Source organism: Rhinoderma darwinii, chromosome 3 (assembly GCF_050947455.1).
Source record: "Rhinoderma darwinii isolate aRhiDar2 chromosome 3, aRhiDar2.hap1, whole genome shotgun sequence".
NCBI classification, from domain to species: Eukaryota; Metazoa; Chordata; class Amphibia; order Anura; family Rhinodermatidae; genus Rhinoderma; species Rhinoderma darwinii.
This window is the reverse complement of record NC_134689.1, coordinates 208,920,637-208,948,208: the sequence shown is the minus strand read 5'-3', so window position 1 is coordinate 208,948,208 and position 27,572 is coordinate 208,920,637. Positions and strand designations below refer to the sequence as shown.

General features: G+C 42.8%; 1 protein-coding gene across 1 annotated transcript in view; it reads left to right on the top strand.

Moving 5' to 3' along the window:
* FAM185A (family with sequence similarity 185 member A) overlaps positions 1 to 27,572 on the top strand; it is a 94,166-nt gene that overhangs the window by 10,117 nt on the left and 56,477 nt on the right. The window contains exons 2-3 of the mRNA XM_075857329.1: positions 8,524 to 8,633; positions 14,528 to 14,620. Coding sequence (XP_075713444.1) covers positions 8,524 to 8,633; positions 14,528 to 14,620 — 203 coding nt within the window. The remainder of the gene's footprint in view (positions 1 to 8,523; positions 8,634 to 14,527; positions 14,621 to 27,572) is intronic.

Below are 27,572 nucleotides of genomic sequence, written 5' to 3'. Positions count from 1 at the left end.
CTTTTAAAACTTTTATTTTCTTATTTTTACACAACTTTTTTTATTTTTTTTACTTTGTCCCACTAGGGGACTTGAGGGCAGGAGGCTCTGATCGCTATTCTAATACACTGCACTACATGCGTAATGCAGTGTATTAGAGCTGTCAGCTACTCACTGACAGCAAGCATAGTGGGTCCTGACGTTGTCACAGCTCCTGCATGTGTCGGGAAGACGGCCGAAATGGCCGTTACTCCCGTGACGTACTATTAGGTCATGGAGCACAAACTATACAGCTACCATGACATAATAGTACGTCCAGGAGCGGGAAGGGGTTAATGACTAGCTAAATTTGTCTGGTTTTGCCTCTCAGCTTTTTTATTTTTTCATTGACATGGCTGTATGAGGCCTTGTTTTATGCGAGAGAAATAGTATTTTACGGCATGCATATAGGAAAAAAGATTCTCGGCATAGTTTTTCTTGTTTGTTTTTTATCCCGTTCACGCTAAATAACCCATTAGATTAATTGTTCAGGTTATTACGGTCGTGTAGATACCTAATATGTGTAGGTTTTTTGTTTTTATTTAGTGTAGGGGCAATAAAATGTATTTTATGGAAAATAATGACTTTTTTTGGGACTTTTCTTGTTTTATATATTTTTTTGTTACTTTTTTTTTAATCCCATTATGGGATAACTTTATTTATAACTTTATTTTTTACTTGTAATGTATTAGGCATGCTCCTGTACGCTAATGCATTACACTGTCACCTATGACACAGGCTGCTGATTGGGCAGCACATAGCGTGCCCGAACAGCAGGCAAACGGAACAGATAGCCCTGGGGTCCTTTGTAGGTCCCCAGGGCTGACTGCGGAGGGATTCCCCAGTGTTTAATTGCATCACCGGAATCCCGGTGATGCGATTAAAAGAGGGGAATTCCCTTTGATCATGCCGCAGTCACGGACCGCGGCAATTAAAGGGTTAAACAGCTGGGGTCCGAATGTTTGCCGACCCCAGCTGTATTCAGGAGGCTGCTCTAAGATCAGGAGCTGTTAGTTACAGCTCCTGCTTAGAGAATGAGTGCTCACACGAGCGCTCATCAGCCTGATCTACAGCGACGCCAAAAGACGTCTCTGTAGACGAAACACCTGCACCGCCTGCCGTCAAAAGACAGTGGGCGGTCGGGAAGGTGTTAAAAATGGCTGAAAATCAGAGGCTATTTTCCCTTGAAAACCGCTCTGTATTTTACAGCTGTATTTACTTTAGCGTGTGAACATAGCCTAAGGCTTTATTCAGATGAGTGAGTGTAAACTCGAACGTGAAAAACAGCTGTTTTTCACGTTCGAGTTGCACCCGTGTGGTACCAGTTTTCACGAATCCCTCAGACTTGAGTCTATTCTGGGATGCGTGAAAACGGACAAAAATAGGACATCCTATTTTTTTCACGGGCCCTTCACACGGTCTATTAAAACAATGGCCATGGGAACAGCCCAATTGAAATACATGCAACGGTGTGACGGCTGTTAAAACAACAGTTGTCACACGGACGATATTTCGTTAGTCTGAATAAGCCCTAAGAGCACAACAGGCAATCCTGAAAGAGGTGAGAAAGAACCCAAGCCTAATAGAAAAAGACCTACTGAAATAGCTACAAACTGCATAAATCTGTAGTGTACACTATTAGAAAAATACTGAACAAAAATGGTGTTCATGGAAGGACGCAATAAAGGATGACGATGCTGTCTATTTCAACCCGTCTCAAGTTTGCTGAGACCACAAGGCTGTTCCACAATGCTTCTGGGAAAGTGTTCTATGGACAGATCAGACAAAAGTGGAACTATTTTATCACAAATGCATAACGCTATGTTTGGAGACAAAAAACACTGTACACCAAAATCTCTTCCCAACTGTGAGGCCTGGCTGAGGGAGCATCATGGTTTGGGGTTGCATTGCTGCTTGAGGGCCTGGACGCCTTGCGATCATTGAAGGAACAATAAGGCCCAGTTCACACAGTTTGTTTTTTTTACGCTGATTTTAGCATGGAAACCGCGTCGGAATCGGCGGAAAAAAGCTGCCAAAACCGACTCCCATTCATTTCATGCTCTTTCTTGCTGCGGTTCTGCCTCTGACCTCCCATTGAAATCAGTGGGAGTCCGAGAAAGCATTTTTTGCCTGAAGGAATTTTGAGGCAGATTTTCCTGCCGGCAAGAAAAACTGTGTGAACAGGGCCTAAGTCCTCATTTACACGAGCGTATCTGATTCACGTGCGTGAATCGGGTCCGTGTGAAGCATCAGTGTGCTTTGCGAGGGGCATGCGTTATTCAAGTACTCGAAAAGCACATCGATTTAAAAAAAAAATATTTAATTATTATTTTCAGCTGAATTGATGTGCTAATCACGCACCGCACACGCATGTGCATCCGTGTGCGGTGTGTGGTTTTGACGCACCCATTGACTTCAATGGGCACATAGGTGCGTGATAACGCACCAATATAGGACATGCAGTGAGTTTCATGCAGCGGACAAGTCATGTACGTTTCAACGCACAGCACATGGACGTGATTCACGCTCGTGAATGTGGCCTTAGGCCCCATGCACACGAACGTGCTTTTGTGGCCGCAATTCCCCCGAAAATCCACGGGAGGATTGCGGCCCCATTCATTTCTATGGGTCCATGCACACGACCGTAGTTTTTACGGTCCGTGCATGGCCCGGGAGCCTGGACTGCAGAAAGAACGGACATGTCTCTTTACGGCCGTATTCTGCGGTCCGGGCTTATTGAAAATAATGCACGTGGCCACGTGCATTGTCCGTGATTTGCTTGCGGGTGACAGTCCACTGCCGGCTGACCCGAAAATCACGGCCGTGCACATGGCTACGGTCGTGTGCATGGGGCCTTAGGGTGCAGTCACACGTGGCAGATTTTGTTGCAGAAATTTCTGATACTGAAAATCCGTTCCATTTGTCTGAATAGGGTTCTTAGGGTACATAGGGTAATAGGGTACATAGGTGTCTGCAAGTTTTATTCAGATGAATGGAACTTTCTGCAACAAAATCTGACGCATGTGACTGTATCCTAAATTCAAAGGTGTATCAAAACATTCTACAGGAAAATGAAAAGATAGCAGTCCATGACCACAAGTTGAGAGCCGTTGGTCGATGCAACAAGACAACGACCCAAAGCACACAAGTAAATCAACTAAAGAATGGTTGGGAAAAAAATATCAGGTCCTGACCTTAACCCTATTGAGGTGCTTTGGCATGACCTGAAGACGGCTGTACACAAGGCATCCCAGAAATATTGATGAACTGAAACACATTTGCAGGGAAGACTGGTCCAACCTCCTCCTCAACGTTGTGCAAATCTTCTTTGCAGCTACAGGAAACGTTTGGTGGAGGGGATTGCTGCTGTAGGAGGACCTACAGGTTATTCAATTCAAGGGTTCATTTACTTTTTTCCTGCACTGTGGATGTTTACACAATGTGCTCAATAAAATACATGAACAGCACAACAGTTTGCGTGTTATCAGTTTAGTTAGATTGTGTTTGTCTATAATTGTGACAGATAACAATCTGAATACTAAAAAAATGTGTTGGATGTAGAAATCACCCTCTCTTAGGGTCCTATTAGACGGGGAGATATTCCTTCGTGATCGAGCGATGAATGATGATTTAGAGTGTTGTACACCAGCCGTTTGCTAAAGATTTAAATGTTTATTCGTTACTGCGATCGTTGCTTGTACGGCCACGCCTCATCTCTGAACTGCTACGACTGGAAGAATTCCATAAGACGAGGGCATGTGGTGGCGGCGGCGAACATTAGTCTTTTGCTCTGGTAGACGTGGCCGATCCACAGCAACCCAACGTGTATTACGTGCAGATTTGCAGCGCAGATTTTCCTTCGGCAAATCCGCAGTATAATACAGTACAAGCAAAGTAAATGATTTACAAAGTAATCTCCTCGACACGTTTTATAAATTGACCTGTAGTGCCTATTACAAAATCCACAGCACTTCAATTATCTTGCATTTCCATCTCAGAATTGTATCTGACAAGTTTAGATTTAAAAAAAACACATTATATGCGTACCTGTTTCCGCATCAAAATTTTAAAATATGCACCATTAAGTGCGGATTTTACCTGCAGAATTACCTGCGTTTATCTGCAGTTTTGATGCAGATTTTCTGCACCAAATTACGCAATGTTTGCATGCAGCCTTAGCCTCACTTGCTATTGGTCTTTAGGCCTACCGCCCAGCACCCCCAAAAAATACTTTTGTTCTTTACCAGAACTTCTTGACTCCCACAGAATGGCAATGCCGATATGCCCCAGGCTTAGAGCATTTTCTTATCTCCCTCCCCAGCTTCTGATTGCACACGACAGGGTCTGAGTGTCGGACGATAAAAACAGCCGTTTTGGTCAGTTTTTTTCTCGGACGTTTTGCATCAGTTTCCGTTCCGGGGCGTGTTTCCGTTTTTAACGCCTACATTTTGAGCCGTTTTGCATCTGTGTTTTTCCCTGCCAGTTTTATAAACGGATGAATTTAATTTGTAAACTTTTTGTCACTCTCTTCCCTTTGTGGATAATGCCACGCAGCCCCCCCTGTCGGTGGTGCCACACAGCCACCCCTTTTGTCCGTGGTGACACGCATCACCCTTTAACATAGCACCCCCTTCAGATGGCACACCCCCTACCTTTCTGTAGATAGCGGCACCGTTCCAGGAGAAGTCCCTGATTTCGATGTCCATATATGGACTGTGAAGTCAGGGACTTCTCCTAGAGAAGAAACACCAGCCACATCGCGGGGGATTCTGCTTCAGAAGTGCCTGACGTCACTGTCCATATATGGACAGTGAAGTCAGGGACTTCTCCTGGAGCGGAAACACCGGTCACAGCGCCGGGGATTCCGTTTCAGGAGTAGGGGACCGCGCCAGGAGAGATGCCTGATGTGACTGTCCATATATAGACAGTGAAGTTAGGGACTTCTCCTGGAGCGGATTCCCTGGCCACAGCAGTGGCGACTCCGCTCCTACAAGGAGCAAAGAAATACCCTCCTCACATTCATGTCGCACTGTGAGGAGGAGGAGAAGAGAGCGAGCGGCAGAAAACTCGGCCGTCACTCAGATCACATCCGAGTGACAGCCGTTCTTTACACGGCCCCATAGACTTCCATGGCAGCCGTGCGGCCGGAAGAGCGGCCAAAAATAGGGCATGAACCATGAAGTCAAAAGATCGGCCGTGTGAATAGCCCCATTTGGGGTGTGTGGTGTGTGTGTGTGTGTGTGTGTCTGACCGACCTCACAAATGCTCTTCTGGGTGGATGGCCAAACATTCCCACAGACACTCCAAAATCTTTCAGAAAGCCTTCCCAGAAGATTATATATATATATATATATATATATATATATATATATATATATATATATATATATATATATATATATATATATATATATATAATCTTCTGGGAAGGCTTTCTGAAAGATTTTGGAGTGTCTGTGGGAATGTTTGGCCATCCACCCAGAAGAGCATTTGTGAGGTCAGACACTAATATTGGATGAGGGGGGGTCTGGTTCGCAATCTTACTTCTACTTTACTTTTACGTCCATGGATGGGATTGAGATTAGGGCTCTGTGCGGGCCAGTCAAGTTCTTCCACACCAAACTCACCCAACCATGCTTTTATGGACCTTGCTTTGTGGTCTGGGACACCGTCATGCTGGAACAGAAAAGGGCCTTCCCCAAACTGTTGGAAGCATACAGTTGTCCAAAATGTCTGGGTATGCTGAAGCATTAAGATTTCCCTTCACTGGAACTAGGAGGCCTAGGCCAACCCCTGAAATACATCCCCATAGCATTATTCCTCCTCCCCCAAACTTTACAGTTGTCACAATGCAGTCAGGCAGGTAACATTCTCCTGAACTGACTTGTAACACTGACATCTTATTACAGTACCACACTCTAAGGCCTCATTTACACGAGCGTAATATACGCGCATGCTTTTCACGCGTGTCGTACGCACCTATATTACTCTATGGGGCAGTTTAGACGATGCGTGAATTTTGCGCAGCGTGAGTGCGTTGCGTAAAACTCACGACATGTTCTATAATCGTGCGTTTTTCGCGCATCCACGCACCCATTGAAGTCAATGGGTGCGTGAAAACCACGCATGCCGCACGGAAGCACTTCCGTGCGAACTGCGTGATTCGCGCAAGAGCTGTCAAAAGGATGAATGTAAACAGAAAAGCACCACGTGCTTTTCTGTTTACAAACATCAAAAACGGAGTGTCAAATTAGAGATGAGCGCACCGAACTTCACCGGGTTCGGCCGAACTCGTTTTGACCGAACCCGGCAAAAAATGTTCGGGTACGCGACGTCAGGAGACAGTCACTGCCCACGGTGCTGAAAGACTTAAACTGTTTCAGCACCATGGACAGTGACTTTCGATCACAATATACATATACGTGTAAAAAAAAAACAGAAGTTCGGACTTACCGATAAGTCCCGGCTCCTTCCTCCAGTCCGACCTCCCGGGATGACATTTCAGTCCAAGTGACAGCTGCAGCCAAGCACAGGCTGCAGCCAAGCACAGGCTGCAGCCAATCACAGGCTGCAGCGGTCTCATGGACTGCCGTGTCATCCTGGGAGGTGGGGCCGGATGACAAGAGAGGGACGCGTCACCAAGGCAATGGCCGGGAGACCGGACTGGAGGAAGCAGGCAGTTCATGGTAAGTTTGAACGTCTTTTTTTATTCACAGGTTGGTGTATATTGTGATCGGCATTCACTGTCGAGGGTGCTGAAAGAGTTACTGCCGATCAGTTAGCTCTTTCAGCACCTTGGACAGTGACGGGCGTCGACTAGCCTCATCTCTATGATGGCGGCTACGCGAAAATCACGCAGCCGCGCATCATACACGGATGACACACGGAGCTGTCAAGTGCCTTTTGCGCGCACAAAACGCACACGCTCGTGTAAATCAGGCCTAATTCAGTGATCTCTTTAGAGCAACCCATTTTTTTACAAATCTTTGTAAAGGCGACTGCATGGCTAGGTGCTGGATTTTATAAACCTGTGGTATTAGGACTATTGCAAACAACAAACCTCCAGTGATTATCCCCTTAATGACCGCCAATAAGCCTTTTCACGGCGGTCATTAGTGGGCTTTATTCTGATGCGCTGCATCAGAATAAACAGAGCAGGGAGACTTTAAATCTCCCTGCTCTCAGCAGCTGGGGGCGTCCCTGCTTGAACGTGTAAGATCAATATTCGTATCGATCTCACCCGTTTAACCCCTCAGATGCGGTGCTCAATAGCTGGCGCAGCATCTGAGTGGTTTTGGAGAGAGGGAGGGAGGGAGCTCGCCGAGTGTCTGTGTCTCCGATGGCAGCCGGGGGCCTAATAAAGGCCCCCAGGTCTGCCTGTAGCGAATGCCTGCTAGGTCGTGCCAGAGGCATGACCTAGCAGATGCCTGTCCGTTTTAAACAGACAGGCAGTAATACACTGCAATACAAAAGTATTGCAGTGTATTATAAAAGCGATCGGATGATCGCATATTAAAGTCCCCTAGTGGGACTAGTAAAAAAGTTGAATAAAGTTAATAAAAATAAATGTGAAAAAAAATAAACTGAAAAACCCACTTTTTCCCCTTACAAACTGCTTTACTATTAAAAAAAAACAATAAAGCAAAAAAGGTTACACGTATTTGGTATCGCCGCTTCCATAACGACCCCGACTATAAAGCTGTTACATTATTTAACCCGCACGGTGAGCGCCGTAAAAAATAAAATAAAAAACCATGGAAAAATTGCTGTTTTCTGTTAATTCTGACTTAAAAAGAATGTGATAAAAAGTGATAAAAAAGTTGCATCTACTCCAAAATGGTACCAATAAAAACTACAATTCGTCTCGAAAAAAATAAAAGCGCTCATACAACCGCATCGGCGAAAAAATAAAAACGTTATGGCTCTTCAAATATGGAGACACAAAACCAAATAATTTTGAAAAAGTGTTTTTACTGTGTAAGTAGTAAAACATACAAATTTGGTAGCTTTGCAATCGTAACAACCCGTTGAATAAAGTTATTGTGTTATTTATACCACACGGTAAACGACGTAGATTTAGGACGCAAAAAAAAAAGTGGCGAAATTTCAGGTTTTCTTCTATCCCCGCCCCCCCCCCCCCAAAAAAAGTTAATGAATAAATTTATATGTACCTTAAAATGGTGCTATTAAAAAGTACAACGTGTCCCGCAAAAAACAAGACCTTATACAGCTATGTAGACGAAAAAATATGTGATGATGGAAAAACGTAAAAAATGGCTTGGTCGTTAGGGCCCAGAATGCAAGCAGGGGGAAGGGGTTAAGAGGTGTGTCACAATACTTTCCATATAGTGTGTGTGTGTGTGTGTGTGTGTGTGTATATATATATATGTATGTATGTGAGAGAGATTATCCCCACCGCAGCCGTGTCATCATCAATAAGAGGGTAATTGAAGAAAAATTCCAGAGAAGTCTTTTAAATTGTAATTTTTTTTATTTGTATTGTAGATGTGAACATCAAAACCATGGGCTATGGCAGTGTGAGCATTAAAAAAATTGAGTGTGACAATTGCCAAATAGAAACCGAGAATGGGAGCAGCGTTCTGCAGTCTGTAAAGGTATTTTTTTAAAATCTTTTATAAGTATTTGCGCTGTAATTGTATTGTTAATGTAATATTTGTTGTACACTTAGCTTGAATACATAAAAAGGTTTAGATACAGTGATCGTATGTTACATGTTCAACAGCAAACTAATCTTGGCCAAGATCAAGTGTAGTACTTGCTCAAGCTGAGATTAGTAATCGACCGGTGGTAGAGCCGCCATCGTTGGGGGATGACAGAACGCTGAGGTGAGGGCAGGGAACCACAACGGTCATTGCTCTAGTGTACGCATTTGGTTTAAAGGTACCATTTGTAAGTGACCAGGCAACCACCAGATCGAGGTTATGAGGTCGGGTAGTTTGGAAGCCCGAGTTACTATGTGCCCCAGGGCTGGTGACCCTGGCGTGCCCTAACTCACTGGGGGTAGGATCCCGCAGCGTGAAGGCACATTTGCACGCACTTGTCTTTCACACTATCTGAGCACACACCTTTTTTTTCTCCCGGCCATCTGGCTGGGAGATGAGGAAATTTTTATACCTGGCAGATGTCCAGGCTGTATCACAGCGGACATTCATTTATTTAATTTTGTTTTTTCACTGTGTGTTTGTCACAGGATTTTTGGATGTGGCACCCTATTGGGACCCTTCCAAGGTTTAGGGGGAAAATGTGCGGCCTTCTGGTTCCATTTTCCCTGCAACCCGGCCTCCCTACTTTGGAGGGGAGGTACAAACCAGATGCAGGCTCCAAGGTGGACACACGGGTGGCAGCCCAGGTAGAAGCGTGGAGTGTTGTTGGGTCTCCCTAAGCTTCGGCAAAGGGGGGGGGGGGGTGTCATCGATCCTCTAGGCCTACTTTTTGGAGAGTCGGGGAATGGTTAAGCGGGGCCTCTCTCCTTTAAGAGAAGTGCTGCGATAGACCACATCCTTGTGCGCTTTTTGTGTCGCACCCCTGCACTTTTTATGCACTTGGTTGAGTGAAAGCACGACTTGGGCTTTATATAAAAAAAACAAAAAAAACCTTATTCTTGAAGTTTCCTCTTTACATATAAAAACGGATGAATCAATAGTTAAAATAATGTAGCTGAAATCTATGATATGTACATGTTCTGAGTAAACATTGGTTGCATTAGGGATCTTTAGCTCTAGGAGTGTAGGTCCATATTTGTGAATAAAATGATAATTCACTGGGGTGTTAGACAGTAAAAAAAATATTCCTGTCTGTGATTTTGTTCTGAATCCATGAACCATATTGTAGCTTGTTTTGTGCGCTCCATTGCAGTTGAAGAACCACCACTCCAAGAATGGTCCCTAGGTATGGACTATAAGGCTGTGCTCACACATCACGGTAGTGTGCAACATGGTAAAAAAATTGGTTTTGAGATTCGATTATTGGCCGCATCACAAAACCGTGGCAAGTTGCAGTAAAATTATCGTGAAGATTGGATTTGCTGAAATTCCGTTGTCAACCTTTAACACAGTGGCATTAATATCAAGTCTGAATTTTGTAGAATAATTTTCTGAAATCTCCATGTGAAGAACCACGACTCAGTCTTGTTTTATGTTCTGTGAGAGTTGTGCCCCCTGCAGGTCCCCGAGTAAGATTAAAGAAACCGGAGTAAAGGGCAGTGACAGATCACACGCTGTGTTTGACTTGTTTCATCTGCCACAAGAGATTTCCGAATACTAAACAAATGATGGCTGTTGACCAGGATGGAGTCCATGCAGTGTTTGTGTGTTAAAGGTTTCTGAGCTGCTAGTTAGAGCACATCCTGGAAACAGAGCAAGATGGCCCGCTTCTCACACAAGTTGGAAGAGCAGATGTTCTCTAAGCAAATAAACCTAGAGAGGGTCACATTTAAAGCTACGTACACCTTAGAAAAAATATATAGTCTTCAAATAAAACACTGTGTTTGGTGCAACTTTGTAATTACTTTTTATGAAGTTATTTTTAGTTTTTGAGATACAGCTGCTTTGTATCCTGTGTGCAGAGCAGCTATATCCAGTGCGGAGTCCTGAATTTGCCAGGTCCGCGGCACTGACTTGTTCAGTGTCAGCAGGTCCTGCGTGTCTCGGACACGCAGGATCCACTTCTTATCAATCACATCTAAGTTATGAACTTAGATGTAATCGATAGCAGCTGGATCCTTCAGGACCCGCTGACACTGAGTCCGTCAATACCCTTTGACCTGATGGATACACGTTTTAATGCTAGATACAGCTGCTTTTGTAACCAGGATACAAAGCTGCTGTATCTGAATTATTTTTTTTAAATAAACAAGTAATTATAAAGTATCACCAAACACACTGTTTTACAAAAAAAATAAAAAAAATTGTTTTTAAAGGTGTACGTAGCCTTTAAAATAAAGTCAATAGGGATAGTCTGTAGAATTATCAAATCAGCTTGTGGGAAACTGTACATATGTTTCTTAGTTACAGTGAATGAGCTGCATGTTTATTCTCATGGAATGGATCCTGACCTTGGCTGTTAATACACAGCTCATGTACCCAGCTGTAATACTGCTGTGTGCATAAAACATTAGGGTCAGTTCACACAGTTTTTTGACGCGGAAACTGCTTCTGAATCAGAGACAAATAAACGTCCGAAATCGCCCCCACCCATTGATTTCAATGGGAGGCAGTTTCTTCCCAGGTGGCTTTTGGCCACTCACGGGGGTAAAGGCGGCACGCCTCTCGTTTCGAAACATTTTTCACTACAGTTTTTGCAAGCGATCCTTGCATTAGGTTCAATGGCCGCGGACAAAAAAACGCCCTGCAAAAATACGTGCAGGCAGTTTAAAATCTGCCTCCAAATTCCTGAAGGAATTCCGATAAAAACTCTGTGTGAATAGGGCCTTAGACTGCAACAGCATTTTATCCAGAAAAAAACACCTGAAAATCAATGGCACCTGTTACGATCTTTTATACCTTTTAGGGTATGTTCACACGCTTAGCAAAAAACTTCTGAAAATACGGAGCTGTTTTCAAGGGAAAACAGCTCCTGATTTTCAGACTTTTTTGTAGCCACTCGCGTTTTTGGTGGCTTTTTTTTCTTGCCGTTTTTGGAGCTGTTTTCAATAGTCTATGAAAAACGGCTCCAAAACCGTCCCAAGAAGTGACCTGCACTTTTTCGCAGCCGTTTTTTTCCGCGGTCGTTTTGAAAAACGGCCGCGTAAAAAAACGGCCTTTCGGAACAGGACGCCATTTTTCCCATTTGAAATCAATGGGCAGTTGTTTGGAGGCGTTCTGCTTCCGATTTTTCCGGGCGTTTACGGCCAGAAAATAGCCCGTCTGAACATACCCTAAGATTCATCAGAAAAATAAACTTTGTCACTGCTATGAACAATGCATTACTGCAGGCACTTGGTAGAATACAGATTGCTTTGAGGCCATCTTTGTACTTTTTGTGGTTGCGTTTGTAAGGGTATGTTCACATGGCATATTTTGGCCCGTTTTTCGGGCTGTAAATGGAACCAGACATCTGCCCATTGATTTCAATGGGAAAACGGCGTTCTGTTCTGACGGAGCGTTTTTCGCTGCTTTTTTTACGCATAAAAAAACTGCCACGAAAAATAAGTACAGGTCACTTCTTGGGACGTTTTTGGAGCAATTTTCCATAGACTCTAGTGAAAAAAGCTCCAAAAACGGCCGTAAAAAAACGCAGCGAAAATCGCGAGTGAGACAAAAAACGTCTGAAAATCAGGAGCTGTTTTCTCTTGAAAACAGCTCCGTATTTTGAGACGTTTTTGACTCTGCGTGTGAACATATCCTAAGTATTAAAAGACGGGGAGTTGGATGTGCCAAGTCTATTGGAGACACAGGAACAGCCAACTGAACGCTCTCAACTGTTCCAGCATCCCTATATAATGGAGACTGTTACCCTGGGGGTACCCTCATATGGTTACCACTGGGGACCTAGAAAGGACCCCAGGACAGCCTGTGTCATAATAATACAGAGGATAATGTATTAAATTTAACCCCTAAGGAAGCTGTATATTTTGGACCGAAGTACGCAGCTTTTCTTTTTAGTTTTTTTCATCATTGTGTTTCAAGAGCCATAACTTTCTTATTTTGCCATCTACGTGGCTGTATAATGGCTCGTATTTGCAGGACAAGATTGGTGTTGTTTTTTTAATGGCAACTTTTTGGGGTACATATAATGTATTGTATAACTTTTATAAACTTTTTTGGGGGAGCTAGGAAAAAACTGTAATTCCACCTTGCCATAGCAATTCATCGGAACCTGTGTTCATGGGGTGCCGATGGAGTGACAGAGGGATCCCCCCTCTCTAAACACTTCGATACTGTGGTCAGTATGTGCTCGCCATTGCATCTAAGGGGTTAAACTTCCGGGATTAGAGTTCTTTCCGATCCCCGCCGTTATTGCAGGGTGTCAGCTGTATATTACACCAGGCGTCAGAGGGTACAGTGCAGGGTATGTGCAGGTAAGCGTAGCAAACTCCCTAGAGACGAGCATATTAACCTTTTGGACGCCTGAAGCCGATGTATCTTCTTTGTCCGACGACAATGTTGAAGGACCTGTGGGTGACGTCACGCTGTATTTCTGCAGTGAAAGAAGCTGGGTGGGAACGATGAGAAGTGTATGACGCTGATTCGTCAGCGTCATACACTTCTATTCACAATGCCCAGTTGGTAAAAACACAATACATGCCCAGTTGGTAAAACGAGAAAACACGCCCAGTTGTCCATTGAACAGCTCATTTTGCATAAATATAAAATTGCTCATAACTTGGGCAAAAATTATCGTTTTAAAAAAAACAAAACAACAAAACTTTGCTGTTATCTACATTACAGCGCCCATCACATTCAATAGGAGATAGGGATTTGATAATCTGGTGACAGCCTCTTTAAAGAGGCTCTGTCACCAGATTATAAGTGCCCTATCTCCTACATAATCTGATTGGCGCTGTAATGTTGATAACAGCAGTGGTTTTTATTTTGAAAAACGATCATTTTTGAGCAAGTTATGAGCTAGTTTAGATTTATGCTAATTAGTTTCTCAATGGACAACTGGGTGTGTTTTTACTTTTTACCAACTGGGTGTTGTACAGAGGATTGTATGAGGCTGACCAATCAGTGACCAATCAGCGTCATACACTTCTCATTGTTCCAGCCCAGCATGATCCACAGCACAGCGTGATTGTTCAGTGAAAGAAGTAAACACGCACAGTTGCTAAAAACACAATACACGCCCAGATGTTACAAACACAATACACGCCCAGATGTTACAAACACAATACACGCCCAGTTGTCCATTAGAAAGGCTCATTTGCATAAATATAAAATTGCTCATAACTTAGCCAAAAATTATTGTTTTAAAAGAAAAAAAAAACAAAAACGTTACTGTTCTCTACATTGCAGCGCCGATCACATGCAATAGGAGATAGGGATTTGAGAATCTGGTGACAGAGCCTCTTTAAGGAAATTGACTTCAAATATGTGCATACCAAGCTGAATTAAAGGGGTTGTCCACTAACGGACAACTGATGACCTATCCACCGGATAGGTCATTAGTACATGATCTGTGGGGGTCCGACATCCGGGCACTGGACGTCCATGCAGCAAGCCGTTGGCTCCGGTCACAGAATAGTGACCGAGCTGCAGTTCAGCAGCACGGCCGCTGTGCAATGTACGGAGCCAACTGCTTCCGGCTCTGTACACTGCATACTGTGCCACAACATCCGGTGCCCTGTAAACAGACTGAGAAGCTGATCAGTGCAGGGTCCAGGTGTCGGACCTGCACCGGTGATATACTGATGACCTATCTGGGGGATAGGTCACCAGTTGTCTGGTAGTGGACAACCCCTTTAATGTTCATACATGTTTCTTTCCACTTGTGAATGTAGGATACCCTATTTTTGGTTTTAAGTAGTAATGTTTATGTGCAATTTCAGGGTCACAATGTTCACATTCGTACACAGGGAGGCAAAGTGGTATGTCTGGGGACAGTCCATGGCAATGTGGATATTCGTGCTTCGGCTCACAGTGTAAGTATAATCACTTATTATTATATTGCTGTTTACCAAAATATGGATTTTTACAGTTGAGTCTTGTATACTGTTGAACAATCTTATATTCTAATGTATTCTCTGTTTGAATGCGTAAACTTTCTTCCCAGGAGGCACTCCAGTAAGGCCTCATGCACACGACCGTATTTTTTCCCCCCCGTAAATACTGGCGTAAATACGGGTCCGGTGTCACACGTATTCCACCCGTTTTGCACCAGTATTTACGAACCCGTGCCCGTAAATATGGGTCCGGTGTCACACGTATTCCACCCGTATTTACGAGCACGTTTTTGGCGGCAAAATAGCACTGCGCTAATCGGCAGCCCCTTCTCTCTATCAGTGCAGGATAGAGAGAAGGGACAGCCTTTTCTGTAATAAAAGTTAAAGAAATTCATACTTACCCGGCCGTTGTCTTGGTGACGCGTCCCTCTCTTCACATCCAGCCCGACATCCCTGGATGACGCGGCAGTCCATGTGACCGCTGCAGCCTGTGATTGACCTGTGATTGGCTGCAGCGGTCACATGGCCTGAAACGTCATCCAGGACGTCGGGCCGGATGTCGAGAGGGACGCGTCACCAAGGCAACGGGCGGGAGACCGGACTGGAGGAAGCAGGAAGTTGTCGGTAAGTATGAAAGTCTTTTATTTTTATTTTTTACAGGTTTATACTGATCGGTAGTCACTGTCCAGGGAGCTGAAAGAGTTATTTACTGATGTCGCTTAGCAACGCTGCCGTAATGACGGGTGCACACATGTAGCCACCCGTCATTACGAGAGCTCCATAGACTTCTATGGACTGTCCGTGCCGTTATTACGGCCTGAAATAGGACATGTTCTATCTTTTTCAACGGCACGGGCACCTTCCCGTGAGAAAACGGGAAGGCATCCGTCGCCAATAGAAGTCTATGAGCCCGTTATTACGGGTCGTGATTACGACCCGTAATAACGGGCGTTTTTACGGTCGTGTGCATGAGGCCTTAGGGCTCACTCGTACTAGTGTAAAGAGCTCATTTTTCCAATTTACTATAAATCAGTATTCCATAACTAGCGGCTCAGAAGACCGCGTCTGCTCCTGGGACCGCTGCATGTGACTTCCTAGCCAACCAGGTATACAGAATGTTGAAACTTTCCGTTTGGTTATTTCATGTGCTATCATTGGTTTTGAATTTTTAATACGTCTTAACATGTATTTGATTTAGGTTAGTTCAAAAAAGTCTATAAGAATAACCACATTTTTATCTAATACTTAAAAGGGTTGTCTCACCAAGGTTGACATGCCCGGGAACTTATGCTTCCTGCCTAAAAATATTATATTTTCAGAAAAATGCATGGCTGCAGTTATTTGCAAATGGAATGTCAAAGGGGCACTCACTGATAGATCTTGTAGTTATTAGTTCACACGGCGGGAATCTGCTGCGGATTCTGCCGCAAAATCCTGCCTATCATTTCAATGGAAGGCGGACGCTTCTTTTTCCTGCTAGCTGATTTCTTTCAGCTAGCGGTCAAATAAAGCATCCTGCACGATCTTCAGCGGATTCTGCCCAAACCTCCAATTGCAGTGAATGGGAGTAGGAATCTTTTTGCCAACGGCAGGAATCATTTTGCGGCAGGTTTTGCGGCGGCACCTGCCAAGCAAAATCTGCCATGTGGACATAGCCTTAGTTCTGTCTTCCAGCTGTTCTCTTCTAAAGAGGATATGCATGCGCAGATAGCACATCACCGTCCCCTGCTTCTCCTATCCAGGCATCTACAAACCGAGCGAGTGATCTCACTGTGATGCTTTCCCTCCCGTCCTGCTTGTAACACTCTGACAGCACGTCTCTGAACCGTCCTGCTGCCGTGTAACATCTGTCAAAGTTACTAGCAGGGCGCTCTGCACTGTTGGCTTTGACAGGAGCTGTCCTGTTCTTATCTCATACTTGCATTTAGGCCCTGTTCACATCATTTTTTTGGTGTCTACCAAATGCTTACTTTTTTTTTTTTTTTACCTATAAGTTTAACTTATGCGTTAAAGTGGCTCTGTCACCAGATTTTGCAACCCCTATCTGCTATTGCAGCAGATCGGCGCTGCAATGTAGATTACAGTAACGTTTTTATTTTTAAAAACGAGCATTTTTGGCTAAGTTATGACCATTTTTATATTTATGCAAATGAGGCTTGCAAAAGTCCAAGTGGGTGTGTTTAAAAGTAAAAGTCCAAGTGGGCGTGTATTATGTGCGTACATCGGGGCGTTTTTACTTCTTTTACTAGCTGGGCGTTCTGACGAGAAGTATCATCCACTTCTCTTCACAACGCCCAGCTTCTGGCAGTGCAGACACACAGCGTGTTCTCGAGAGATCACGCTGTGACGTCACTCACTTCCTGCCCCAGGTCCTGCATCGTGTCGGCACCAGAGGCTACAGTTGATTCTGCAGCAGCATCAGCGTTTGCAGGTAAGTAGCTACATCGACTTACCTGCAAACGCCGATGCTGCTGCAGAATCAACTGTAGCCTCTGGTGCCGATGTGTCCTCGCTCGTCTGACACGATGCAGGACCTGGGGCAGGAAGTGAGTGACGTCACAGCGTGATCTCTCGAGAACACGCTGTGTGTCTGCACTGCCAGAAGCTGGGCGTTCTGAAGAGAAGTGGATGATACTTCTCATCAGAACGCCCAGCTAGTAAAAGTAATAAACACGCCCCGATGTACGCACATAATACACGCCCAGTTGGACTTTTACTTTTCAACACGCCCAGTTGTACTTTTGCAAGCCTCATTTGCATAAATACAAAAATGGTCATAACTTGGCCAAAAATGCTCGTTTTTTAAAAATAAAAACGTTACTGTAATCTACATTGCAGCGCCGATCTGCTGCAATAGCAGATAGGGGTTGCAAAATCTGGTGACAGAGCCTCTTTAAACTTTTTTTTCTTCTATCAAAAAGAAGTTAAAAACGTATGTTTAACATATGTGAACGTAAAGACTTGCATTTTAATACATCACCCATTGACTATAATGTAAAAAAAATTAAAATATTTGTCGAGTATAACTTTTTTTATTTTTTTTTTGAAGACAGAATAACGTGGTAGATATGATGTTCTGTACTATAATGCACATCATATCTGTACCTGCACAGTAAGGATCTATTCAAACTGCATTTCAGCCAACCATCAGAGGAATATTTCAGAAATATTTCCTGACATGTACATCTAAAGTAAGGCTACAATAACCTACATCGCTATAGTCTGCTATTGTAAAAAAAAAAAAATGTTATTCAATACTGGTATCCAGTAAATAACATAGTCAACTACAGAAAAAAACTGGATGCTGGCGCATATCTTCCCAACGAATGCCAAATGGAAACTTTTCTAAACACATGTCGAGTCAATTGTACACTATGGATATGTTCGGCGTATGCTGCAAATGCATTTTTAATCTAGCCTTGCTGACTGGGTTAATTGCTCGTGCAGCATTTGTGTCTTCCCCAATATTTTACAAAAATTGGCTGGACCATAGTACAAATCTATCACTCTTAGGTCTTGTGTCACCCCTATATTCTCTTGCAAGCAGGGCCCTCACTAAAATTCTGCGGAATATGTTAGTGCTATACTGTATAAAGATTATTATTATAACACGTCGTTTGATGTTTCATTATTACCGAAGACACATTGTTTTCCTTGGTGCATGACAAACTTGTGCGATAGTAATAGTTTGAAGCAGTATAACCACATTTTTTGGCCATTGTACGGTTTTGAAATAGTATTAAATATATATTTTTTTAAATAGTTTTGTTTTTGTTCTTTTACCACTAGATGGCGCATTTTGGAAGAGTACTGCATTGCTGGGGAAAAATTGTCATTGCAGTTCAGATATGTACCACATACACATTCGTTTAGTTCAAATAAATCAACTGGGTCCAAGTTCTTTGTAATTGTAAGCACCAGGACCCAATAATTCTTTGTTTTTATACCCTGCTTTATTTACCAATGTACTCTGTAGGGCTGGGCGATTTAGCCAAAAAATAAAATCTATCTTTTTTTTTTTTTTTTTTTTTTTTTTTTTTAACCCTATGAGTGATTTTCGATTTGAATCTCTATTTTCTTTTTACTTTTAAATAAACTGAAAAAAATGGCAAGAGATAATTTAAAGAAGAATTCCCATGAAAAATTGTATTGCTTGGCCCGTTTTGTAATGGGCATCTTGTACACGTATATATTTCCTCACCAAGCGTATAGCTTTCAATACATCCCCCGTGATGGTTCGGCACTGGGTCGGCTGCAGGCTGGTATTATTAGGCTGGAAAGGGCCAAAAACCGTGGCCCTTCCCACCCTTGTAATGCTAGGCTGCTGCTGTGTTGTATCTGGCTGGTTATGAAAATGGGGGGGGGGGGGGACCCCACGTCGTTTTTCTTTAAAAAAAAAAAATTAAAAAAATGATGTGGCCCCCCCATTTTCATAACCGGCCAGATACAACGCAGCAGCCTAGCATTACCAGGGTTGGAAGGGCCACTGTTTTTGGGCTTTCCCAGCCTAATAATACCAGCCTGTGGCCGCTCCAGTGCCCGACCGTCATTACAGATGGTCGGGTACTGAATCGTACCCGGCTCTTCCCGAGACCCCTGGAGTCGGTGGGTACTGGGGTAATAATGGGGGGTTAGTTCTAGCCTCTGCACCGGCTCACACTAAGCCCCGCCTTAGTAATGGACGTCGTCAAATAGACAACTGCCATTATCCAGGCGCTAATAAAGTATTAAAAAAACAAACATCAGAATTTTTTTTTATTGAAATAAGAAAAAACCCACACAATCCTCGCTAACCGTTTTATTTAAACAAACACCGTAGATCATCGCAGTAGTCCACCGAATCTACAACGTAGTTCAATAGGTCCAGCGGAACCTACAAAATAAATTGTCAGGCCACTAGCACGCTTCAGTGAAATGCTTCAGTGTGCTATCCTTTTTTTTTTTTTTTAACGGATAGCACACTGACCCATTAATTTCTATGGGGCCATGCGGGGTCTTTGTGTGCCCTTTTTGTAAGATTTTGGGCGCGTAGTTAGAACTCCCACTGACTGGGAACATTTGGCACATTTTATGCACCAAAGAATTGATCCAACCCTTCTTTTTTATGCCACACGTTTTTTAAAATTGGACCTGGATGATTGAAGACCCCTTTTCCTGGCTTGTAGCTAAAAATAGGGAGGGGGTGTGAAATTCCCTCCCACATTTTCAGCAGCTGTAGGTCAGGCTGCTCTGCCTGATTCACCTTGTTGTAATTCTGGGAAGTGCTCCCTCAGGTGGCCAACATAGGAAAACATGTCCAATTATTATTTCATTTTTAATACTTTCTACCTTGTGGAAGAAAAGAAAATACAGCAAAAAACCTTAAAAATAAGTAACTTAAATGGAAGTTTTTTTCCATTTGCGATACATTCCCTTTAACTTATTATTTATAGCACATGGTCAAAAAAAAAAAAAAAACTTTGGCAGATTAGCCTTTCTTTTCCGCCAATTCCCAATCCCCCAAAAATATTTTATAAGAAAATATATACTCCAAAATGACACCTATTAAAGCTGTTACTCATCCTGCAAAACATAAGTCCTCATGCGGCTACCTCAATGGAAAAATGTAAAAGTTATGGGTCTCTGAATGTGGTGACATAAAAACAACTTTTTATTTTTTTTCTCTATAAACAGGTTTTTTTTTTATTGTGCAAAAATACAAAAATGTAAAAAAAACAACTTTTTTTAAAAATAAATAAATAAAAGCTCTTCAATAAATGTGTCTCAATATGGTGCGATTAGAAAATACAACTTGTGCTGCAGAAAAAAAAAAGCCCTTGTTACAGCTACATTGACGGAAAAATAAGTTACGGCTCTTGGAATGCGACAATGAAAAAATTAAATGCTTGGTTCTAAAGGCCCAAAATAGGCCGGACCTTAATGGATAAAACGCCATCCCAGATAGGACGGCAGAGGGATGCGTCGCCATGGCTACGTAAGTATCCACATTTTTTGCTTTTATGTGCAGGTTTCCGTAGCGGACATTCCGGCAGAAAAACTGCACCACAATTTGGTGCGGTTTTTCGGCCTGAATTCCCTGCGGCGCCCAGGGCTGATATGATTTGTGCTTTTACGCAGTGTATTCATCCTGTGTGAACATAGCCTATTAGTTACGTATTTTACATGCGAAATTACCTGCACCAAATTAAACAATGTGTGTATGTAGCCTAAGGGGTTAATATAGATAATGACATATAAACAAAGACCAACTTTTTTTTTTTTTTTAAACTGTTTACTGTATAAACTTTTTGATCTAGGTTGGATAATTTTCTGAATTTTGGTGGCGGGGCTCTTTGCTTAGCAGTCTGAACTCATTTGGCTGCTGCCTAGCAAGATATTCCATGGTATAGATTATTGATGAAATCTGGATTTGAAATTTATATTAGAAAACCTCTGTTTTTATTGGACTTTCTCTTTAAAAGAAATTAGTATGTGTGTATTATCACTATCATTAGAATGACTTGGGAATTAATAATATCTTCAGGTTACATCACTCTTCTTAAAGCTAATGTGTCGCTAGAAAAATATCTATATATTTTTTTTAGTTAAACAGTATATACATGATTAGACATTGTTATAATATTTTTTAATTTTTTTCACAAGTCAGGAAATATTATAAATTAGATTCTAATTTATAACATTTCCCAGTGCTGGTCACTAGATGGAGCAATTCCCAAAATTGCAGCATTGGCATGTGGTAAAGCAACCACATTGCTTTATGCTGCAAAATTTGAGAAAACACACTCGCTCTAGTGAGCTCACACAATCCCCCCTCCCTTATCCTGGCTAGTGCCAGGAGAAAGGAGGGGATTGAATGTTCAAGCCTCCTACACTGTGCTGCCATTTTTTGAGCTAACACAGTGTAGTAGGTTTACATACCGTAGTAATCTTACTTTCCGGCCGCGGCTTCCGGTCCACAAGAAAATGGCGCCGGACGTCGCTCAGCTGAAGACCTTCCATTTGGACTGTGTGGGAGCGGCGCATGCGCCATTCCCACACAGACGGCGTACAGCATAGTGAATGGAACGGGTCCCGTTCGCATTCTCTATGGGGCTGTATGTGTCGTTAACCGGTTAAGGACTAGGCTGTTTTACAGCTAAATGACCAGAGCAAATTTCACAATTTTGCTATGCGCTTCTTTACATGACTATAACTCAGCAGGTGAATAAAGTTCATCTTTGAATTTTACACTCTTTTTAAAGGACAGATAGGGCTTTGTTTTAGTGGCATTTGTCAGTATATATCATTTTTTTTTTTTTCACTAAAGTGGGCAAAATTGGAAAAAAATGCAAGAATTTAACAATTGCGCCAGTTTATGCTAGCATTTTTCACACACGGTGTGAACCACGGCCAAAATTCATCTCCTTTCACATTCTTCCACTTCTCCCGTGCATGGGGATACCAAATATGTGAGCCTTATTCACTGTGCGGGCATGTGCCAGGGCTTGGCATAAAAGGAGGCTTTTTGGCCTTTTCGGTCCAGGAATTTTGCATTTGATTTTAGAGCCGTATACTGTTTTCTGGGGGGCCTAATGCTGCTGAAACATTAGAATCACCCCATAAATGACTTCATTCACACAAGTAGACCCCACAAGGTTTCCTTCAAGGGGTTTATCATATTTTTAGCAAGTCCAGTTTTCTTCTGAAAGTTTCTTGAATAAGATGGAACAAAATAAAATCAGCACTTTTTTAGCAAATGCGTCAGTTTAGGCTAGTATTTTTCACACACGGTATAGACCACGGCCAAAATTCATCTCCTTTCACGTTCTTCCACTTCTCCCGTGCATGGGGATACCAAATATGTGTGCCTTATTCACTGTGCGGGCATGTGCCAGGGCTTGGCATAAAAGGAGGCTTTTTGGTCCAGGAATTCTGCATTTGATTTTATAGCAGCATACTGTTTTCTGGGGGGCCCAATGCTGCTGAAACATTAGAAACACCCCATAAATGACTTCATTCACACAAGTAGACCCCACAAGGTTTCCTTCAAGGGGTTTATCATATTTTTAGACAGTCCAGTTTTCTTCTGAAAGTTTCTTGAATAAGATGGAACAAAATAAAATTACCTTTTTTTTTTAACAATTGCGCCAGTTTATGCTAGCTTTTTCACACACAAAATGGACCACGGACAAAATTCATCGCATTTCACATTCTTCCACTTCTCCCGTGCATGGGGATACCAAATATGTGTGCTTTATTCACGGGCATGTGCCAGGGCTTGGCATAAAAGGAGGCTTTTTGGCCTTTTCGGTCCAGGAATTCTGCACTTGATTTTATAGCCGCATACTGTTTTCTGGGGGGCCTAATGCTGCTGAAACATTAGAAACACCCCATAAATGACTTCATTCACACAAGTAGACCCCACAAGGTTTCCTTCAAGGGGTTAGCAAATGCGTCAGTTTATGATAGCATTTTTCACACACGGCTTAGACCACGGTCAAAATTAATCTCCGTTCACATTCTGCCACTTCTCCCGTGCATGGGGATACCAAATATGTGGCCTTATTTATCACATAGAGATGTAGGAGGGCGGAGGATAGAAGAAGATTATTTCACAAATCGCTTTTTTTCAAAGCTGGTTTTACAAAACTCAACAGAGTTTCTATAACACTTCCAAAATATCTGCTCTTGAAGCAGAAATCCCAAAATATTCATCTAGGGGTATAATGGGAATTTATTTTTTGGGGTTTTCTAAAATAAGAAATTGCAGGTTTATGCAAATGGAGCTCTCCAGCAGATGAACTTTAGAGAATATGCAAACATGACATCCACCCCCCACCCATTCCCTCCCTCACCCTTGGAGTAAAATCAGGGGAAAAATAAAAACGTAATATAGGGCAAATATATTTTCAACGAATTAACTAAAATCTAATAATTCAGAACAGTGTTGTATTTTTTAAAACATGGCTCAATGCACAGGCCTGGTTGTGAGGGACATGAGGGACAGAAATATCGGGAATCTTTGCGGTGCCCGTCTTTTCTGCAGACGCGGCACTTTTTCTGGGGGTTGCTTCTGGTTGGTGTTGGGGGAATCCGACTGATGAAGTGTCTTTCAGTCAGTCGCGTGACATCCTCAGACTGGGGGCATTCTCGGGTGTCCTGAACATCAAAAATGAGGCCTTCAATAATTTTCTCCTGGAAATCCAGGTATGTGTCTCTGCCTCTGTTTTTTTTATAGAGCACAAATGAGTTGTGGATGGCCACCTGTAACAAATAAATGGCCACCTTTTTGTACCAGGTTTTAGTTTTGCGTTTTACTAAATAGGGCTGTAAAACCTGGTCGCTTAAATCCACCCCCCCCATGTACTTGTTATATTCGGACACGCTCAGTGGTTTGTGCTTGTCCGATGTTGCCCCTCTTTCCCTCACTGCCACTGTTCCTGCGGTATGAATCGTGCTTAGCACATACACGTCTTTGCGATCCCTGAACTTGACCGCCAGCAATTCTTCAGATGCATAAGCACAGGAGTCCCCCTTTACCATGCGCTTCCCCACTAATTGCTGTGGAAAACCAATTCTGTTTTTGCGCATGGTACCACATGCCCCAGTCCTTGCAGCATGCAAATGCCTAAACAGGGGCACACTGGAATAAAAATTATCACAGTACAGGTGGTACCCTTTGTGAAGCAGAGGCTGCATTATCTCCCACACGATCTTACTGCTGGTGGAAAGATCAGGGGGGCATCCAGGAACATTTATTGTGCGGTCCCGCCCTTCATAAATCCTGAAGGCGGTGGTATATCCTGACCCGCTTTCACACAATTTGTAGAGCTTAACGCCATATCTTGCCCTTTTTGAAGGTAGATATTGGCGAAAGCTAAGTCTGCCATGAAAGTTGAGGAGGGATTCGTCCACACTTACATTCTGCTCAGGGGTGTAGAGTTGCAGAAATAAATTATTCAGGGAATTTATTAGCGGTCTTATTTTGAACAACCGATCCCGGTTTGCATCGGTACTTGGGGGGGCCTGTGCGTTGTCATTGAAGTGGAGGAACCTCATTATTGTCTCATAACGAGACCTGGGCATTACTGCAGAATATACTGGGGTGGCTTGGGCGGGTCTTGTTGACCAGTAAGACCTAATGGAGGGCTTTTTGACAATACCCATATTTAGGGTGAGCCCCAAAAATGTTTTTAATTCCTGCAAATTGGTGGGCGTCCAATCTCTGGCATGGGTGGATGAAGGTTTCTGCCTTATATATTGCGTGGCATATAAATTTGTTTCGTGGACAATCTGATTTAGGATGTCGTCCGTTATAAATAAATGGAAGTAATCCATTTGGACAAAATTTGTATTGTCCACGGTTATGCCAGGAGTGGCCGTAAATCCGTGGATTCTAGGCCCAAAAGATGGGGCAGGTGCCCATACAAGAGCCTGGACTGAAGGGACCAGGGTGTCCCGTGCTACAGCGCTACTTGGCCCTGCGCTTTCAAGTTCTGCAGTTTCAACTGCATCAGGGACAACGTCCCCTGAAGATGAACCTGAAGTGACGCTGTCATCGTCACTGCCCAAAACAGGTTCCATCTCGGACGCCATCTCTGATGCGGTCTCCGACTCAGACCACAGCATGGCGTATGCCTCCTCGGCGCTAAACAACTTCCTCGTCATAACGTAACTAACACTAACACTAACTAAACAAATTTTTTTTTTTTATAAAACACACAAACTAACTGCTATATATATCTACACTACCGCTAACAAAAAAATAAACCGCTATTGCTATATATATTATATATATGTGGATATATATATAATTATATACTCCCTACCTGCCTATTCTAATAGAATAAAAGAAAGAAAGGTAGATAGATAGAAAAAAAGATAGATGGATAGATTGTATAGATAGATAGAAATCTATCTATACAGAGAATGTTTTAGTGTAACTGTATTTTTTTTCACTGTAATCTTCTGGCAGCAATTCTCCCGAGTCTCTTCTTCTCCTCAAACTGAAACAATGTTTGAGGAGAAGAAAAGAGGCAGGAGATTTACTGCCAGAAAAGTCAAAATAAAACAAATGTGGTCGCTGTGATAGGTTTTCACAGCGACCACATGATCAGGGACCATCAGATTGGTCCCTGATACTCTGCCCAGTGCCCAGAGCTGTTGGTAACAGCGAGGGCACAGGGCTGTGTGCACGCGATCGCGTGCACACTGTTTTCTATGCAGAAATGCATGTGATCGCTGTGATTGGTTGTCACAGCGATCACATGTTCAGGGGCCAAAAGATTGACCCCTGACATTCTGCCCAGTGCCCATGGCTGTTAGCAACAGCCAGGGCATAGAGCTGTGTGCACGCGATCGCGCGTGCACAGTCTCTGAAGTGCGGCCGTATATATACTATACGCCGGACTTTAGAGACCCTGACCGCTGGCCGTATATTTACGGCCAGCGGTCGTGAACCTGTTAATCGACACATACAGAGATGAAAAAAAAAATGGCAGCCCCCATAGACAAGAAAAAGTGCAAAAATAAAAAAAAGTAAAACACAAACACACAAATAAATAAAACATTTTTTAATAAAACACTAAAAGCAAATTGATCTAAAAAAATTATTTTTTCGTGACACCCGTCCTTTTAAGGAGAATTCACATGGAGGTTTTTGTCGGGCAAAAAAAAAAATCTGATTTCAATGGAGGTTTTGGGGCGGAAACAGCTTCAAGAAAGGTCATGCTGGGAAAAAATGCCCCTGCTTCCAATTGAAATCAATGTGCAAGCTTTTAGATACTCCTATTTAGACTCCATGTGGTTGTGATAATGTACTTTGTATATGCCTGGATTTCACATGTGTACTGTAGCTTCCCCTTACAATATTCCAAACCCACTTGAGTAGTATTTCAAGATTTATTGAGAGACACCAAAGAACATGACACAAGGCCACGGGCTGTTTTCCTTTTCAATCTAGATTACCATAATGATGCTGCCTGATCATGTAAAACTCATGGAAAGTAAGGTTACGGGTATGTTCTGCACTATTAAAGCAGACCTTTCTGCCAAGGAGCTCTGCAATTATGCAGTTATTAATAGTTCAGATCTATGACTTAAGCGTAAAAATAACCTCCAGATTGCAGAGAAACGTTCCCACTGGCACATAATCTGGTAGAAGAAATGTTTTGGCAGCCAAGATGCACTAGAGTCTCTGGAGAATATATCTGTGGAAAAGTGCTTGTGAACGGGTCAACGTGTAAGCAGAAAGCTTAGTAATAACCACACCACATTATACCATATATTGTAATTATGTATTTACTTTTATCTGATTATACATTTCTACAGACATTCTTCTTTTTTTGTACATATATTCTAGATCTAAGCTGCTTTTTCATCATTTCATGTCTAAGGGTATGTTCACACTGTTTTCAGCAGTTTTTGAAAAGTCGGAAATAGAACGCCTCCAAACATCTGCGCATTTCAATGGGAAAAACGGCGTTCTGTTCCCAAGGGCCGTTTTTTACGCGGCAGTTTTTCAAAAACGCATGTCACTTCTTCGGCCGTTTTTAATAGACTCCGAAAACGTCCGCTAAAACCGCTGCGAAAAACGCAACTGATTAAAAAACATCTGACAATCCGGAGCTGTTTTCCCTTGAAAATAGCTCCGTAACTTCAGAAGTTTTTTTTATTTTGTGTGCGCACATACCCTTAAGGTAGATATCGGTATACAGGATAGTGGGTGGCGATCATGGCGAGATCTGCCTTCATGTAATGTCTGGAAAGGTTACATCGTCCTACATGTCAGGTGCTCAAAATGTGATATTCATAGAATAAGTATGGGTGCAGGATGATGGGAAAGTCTTGGGCTAATGTGGTCCTTACTGAGTTTACACAAATAAAAACCTATTGGGGACATCTTTTGCCTCTGTGTAAAATGTGTAACACTTGTTAACAGACCGGAATCGAG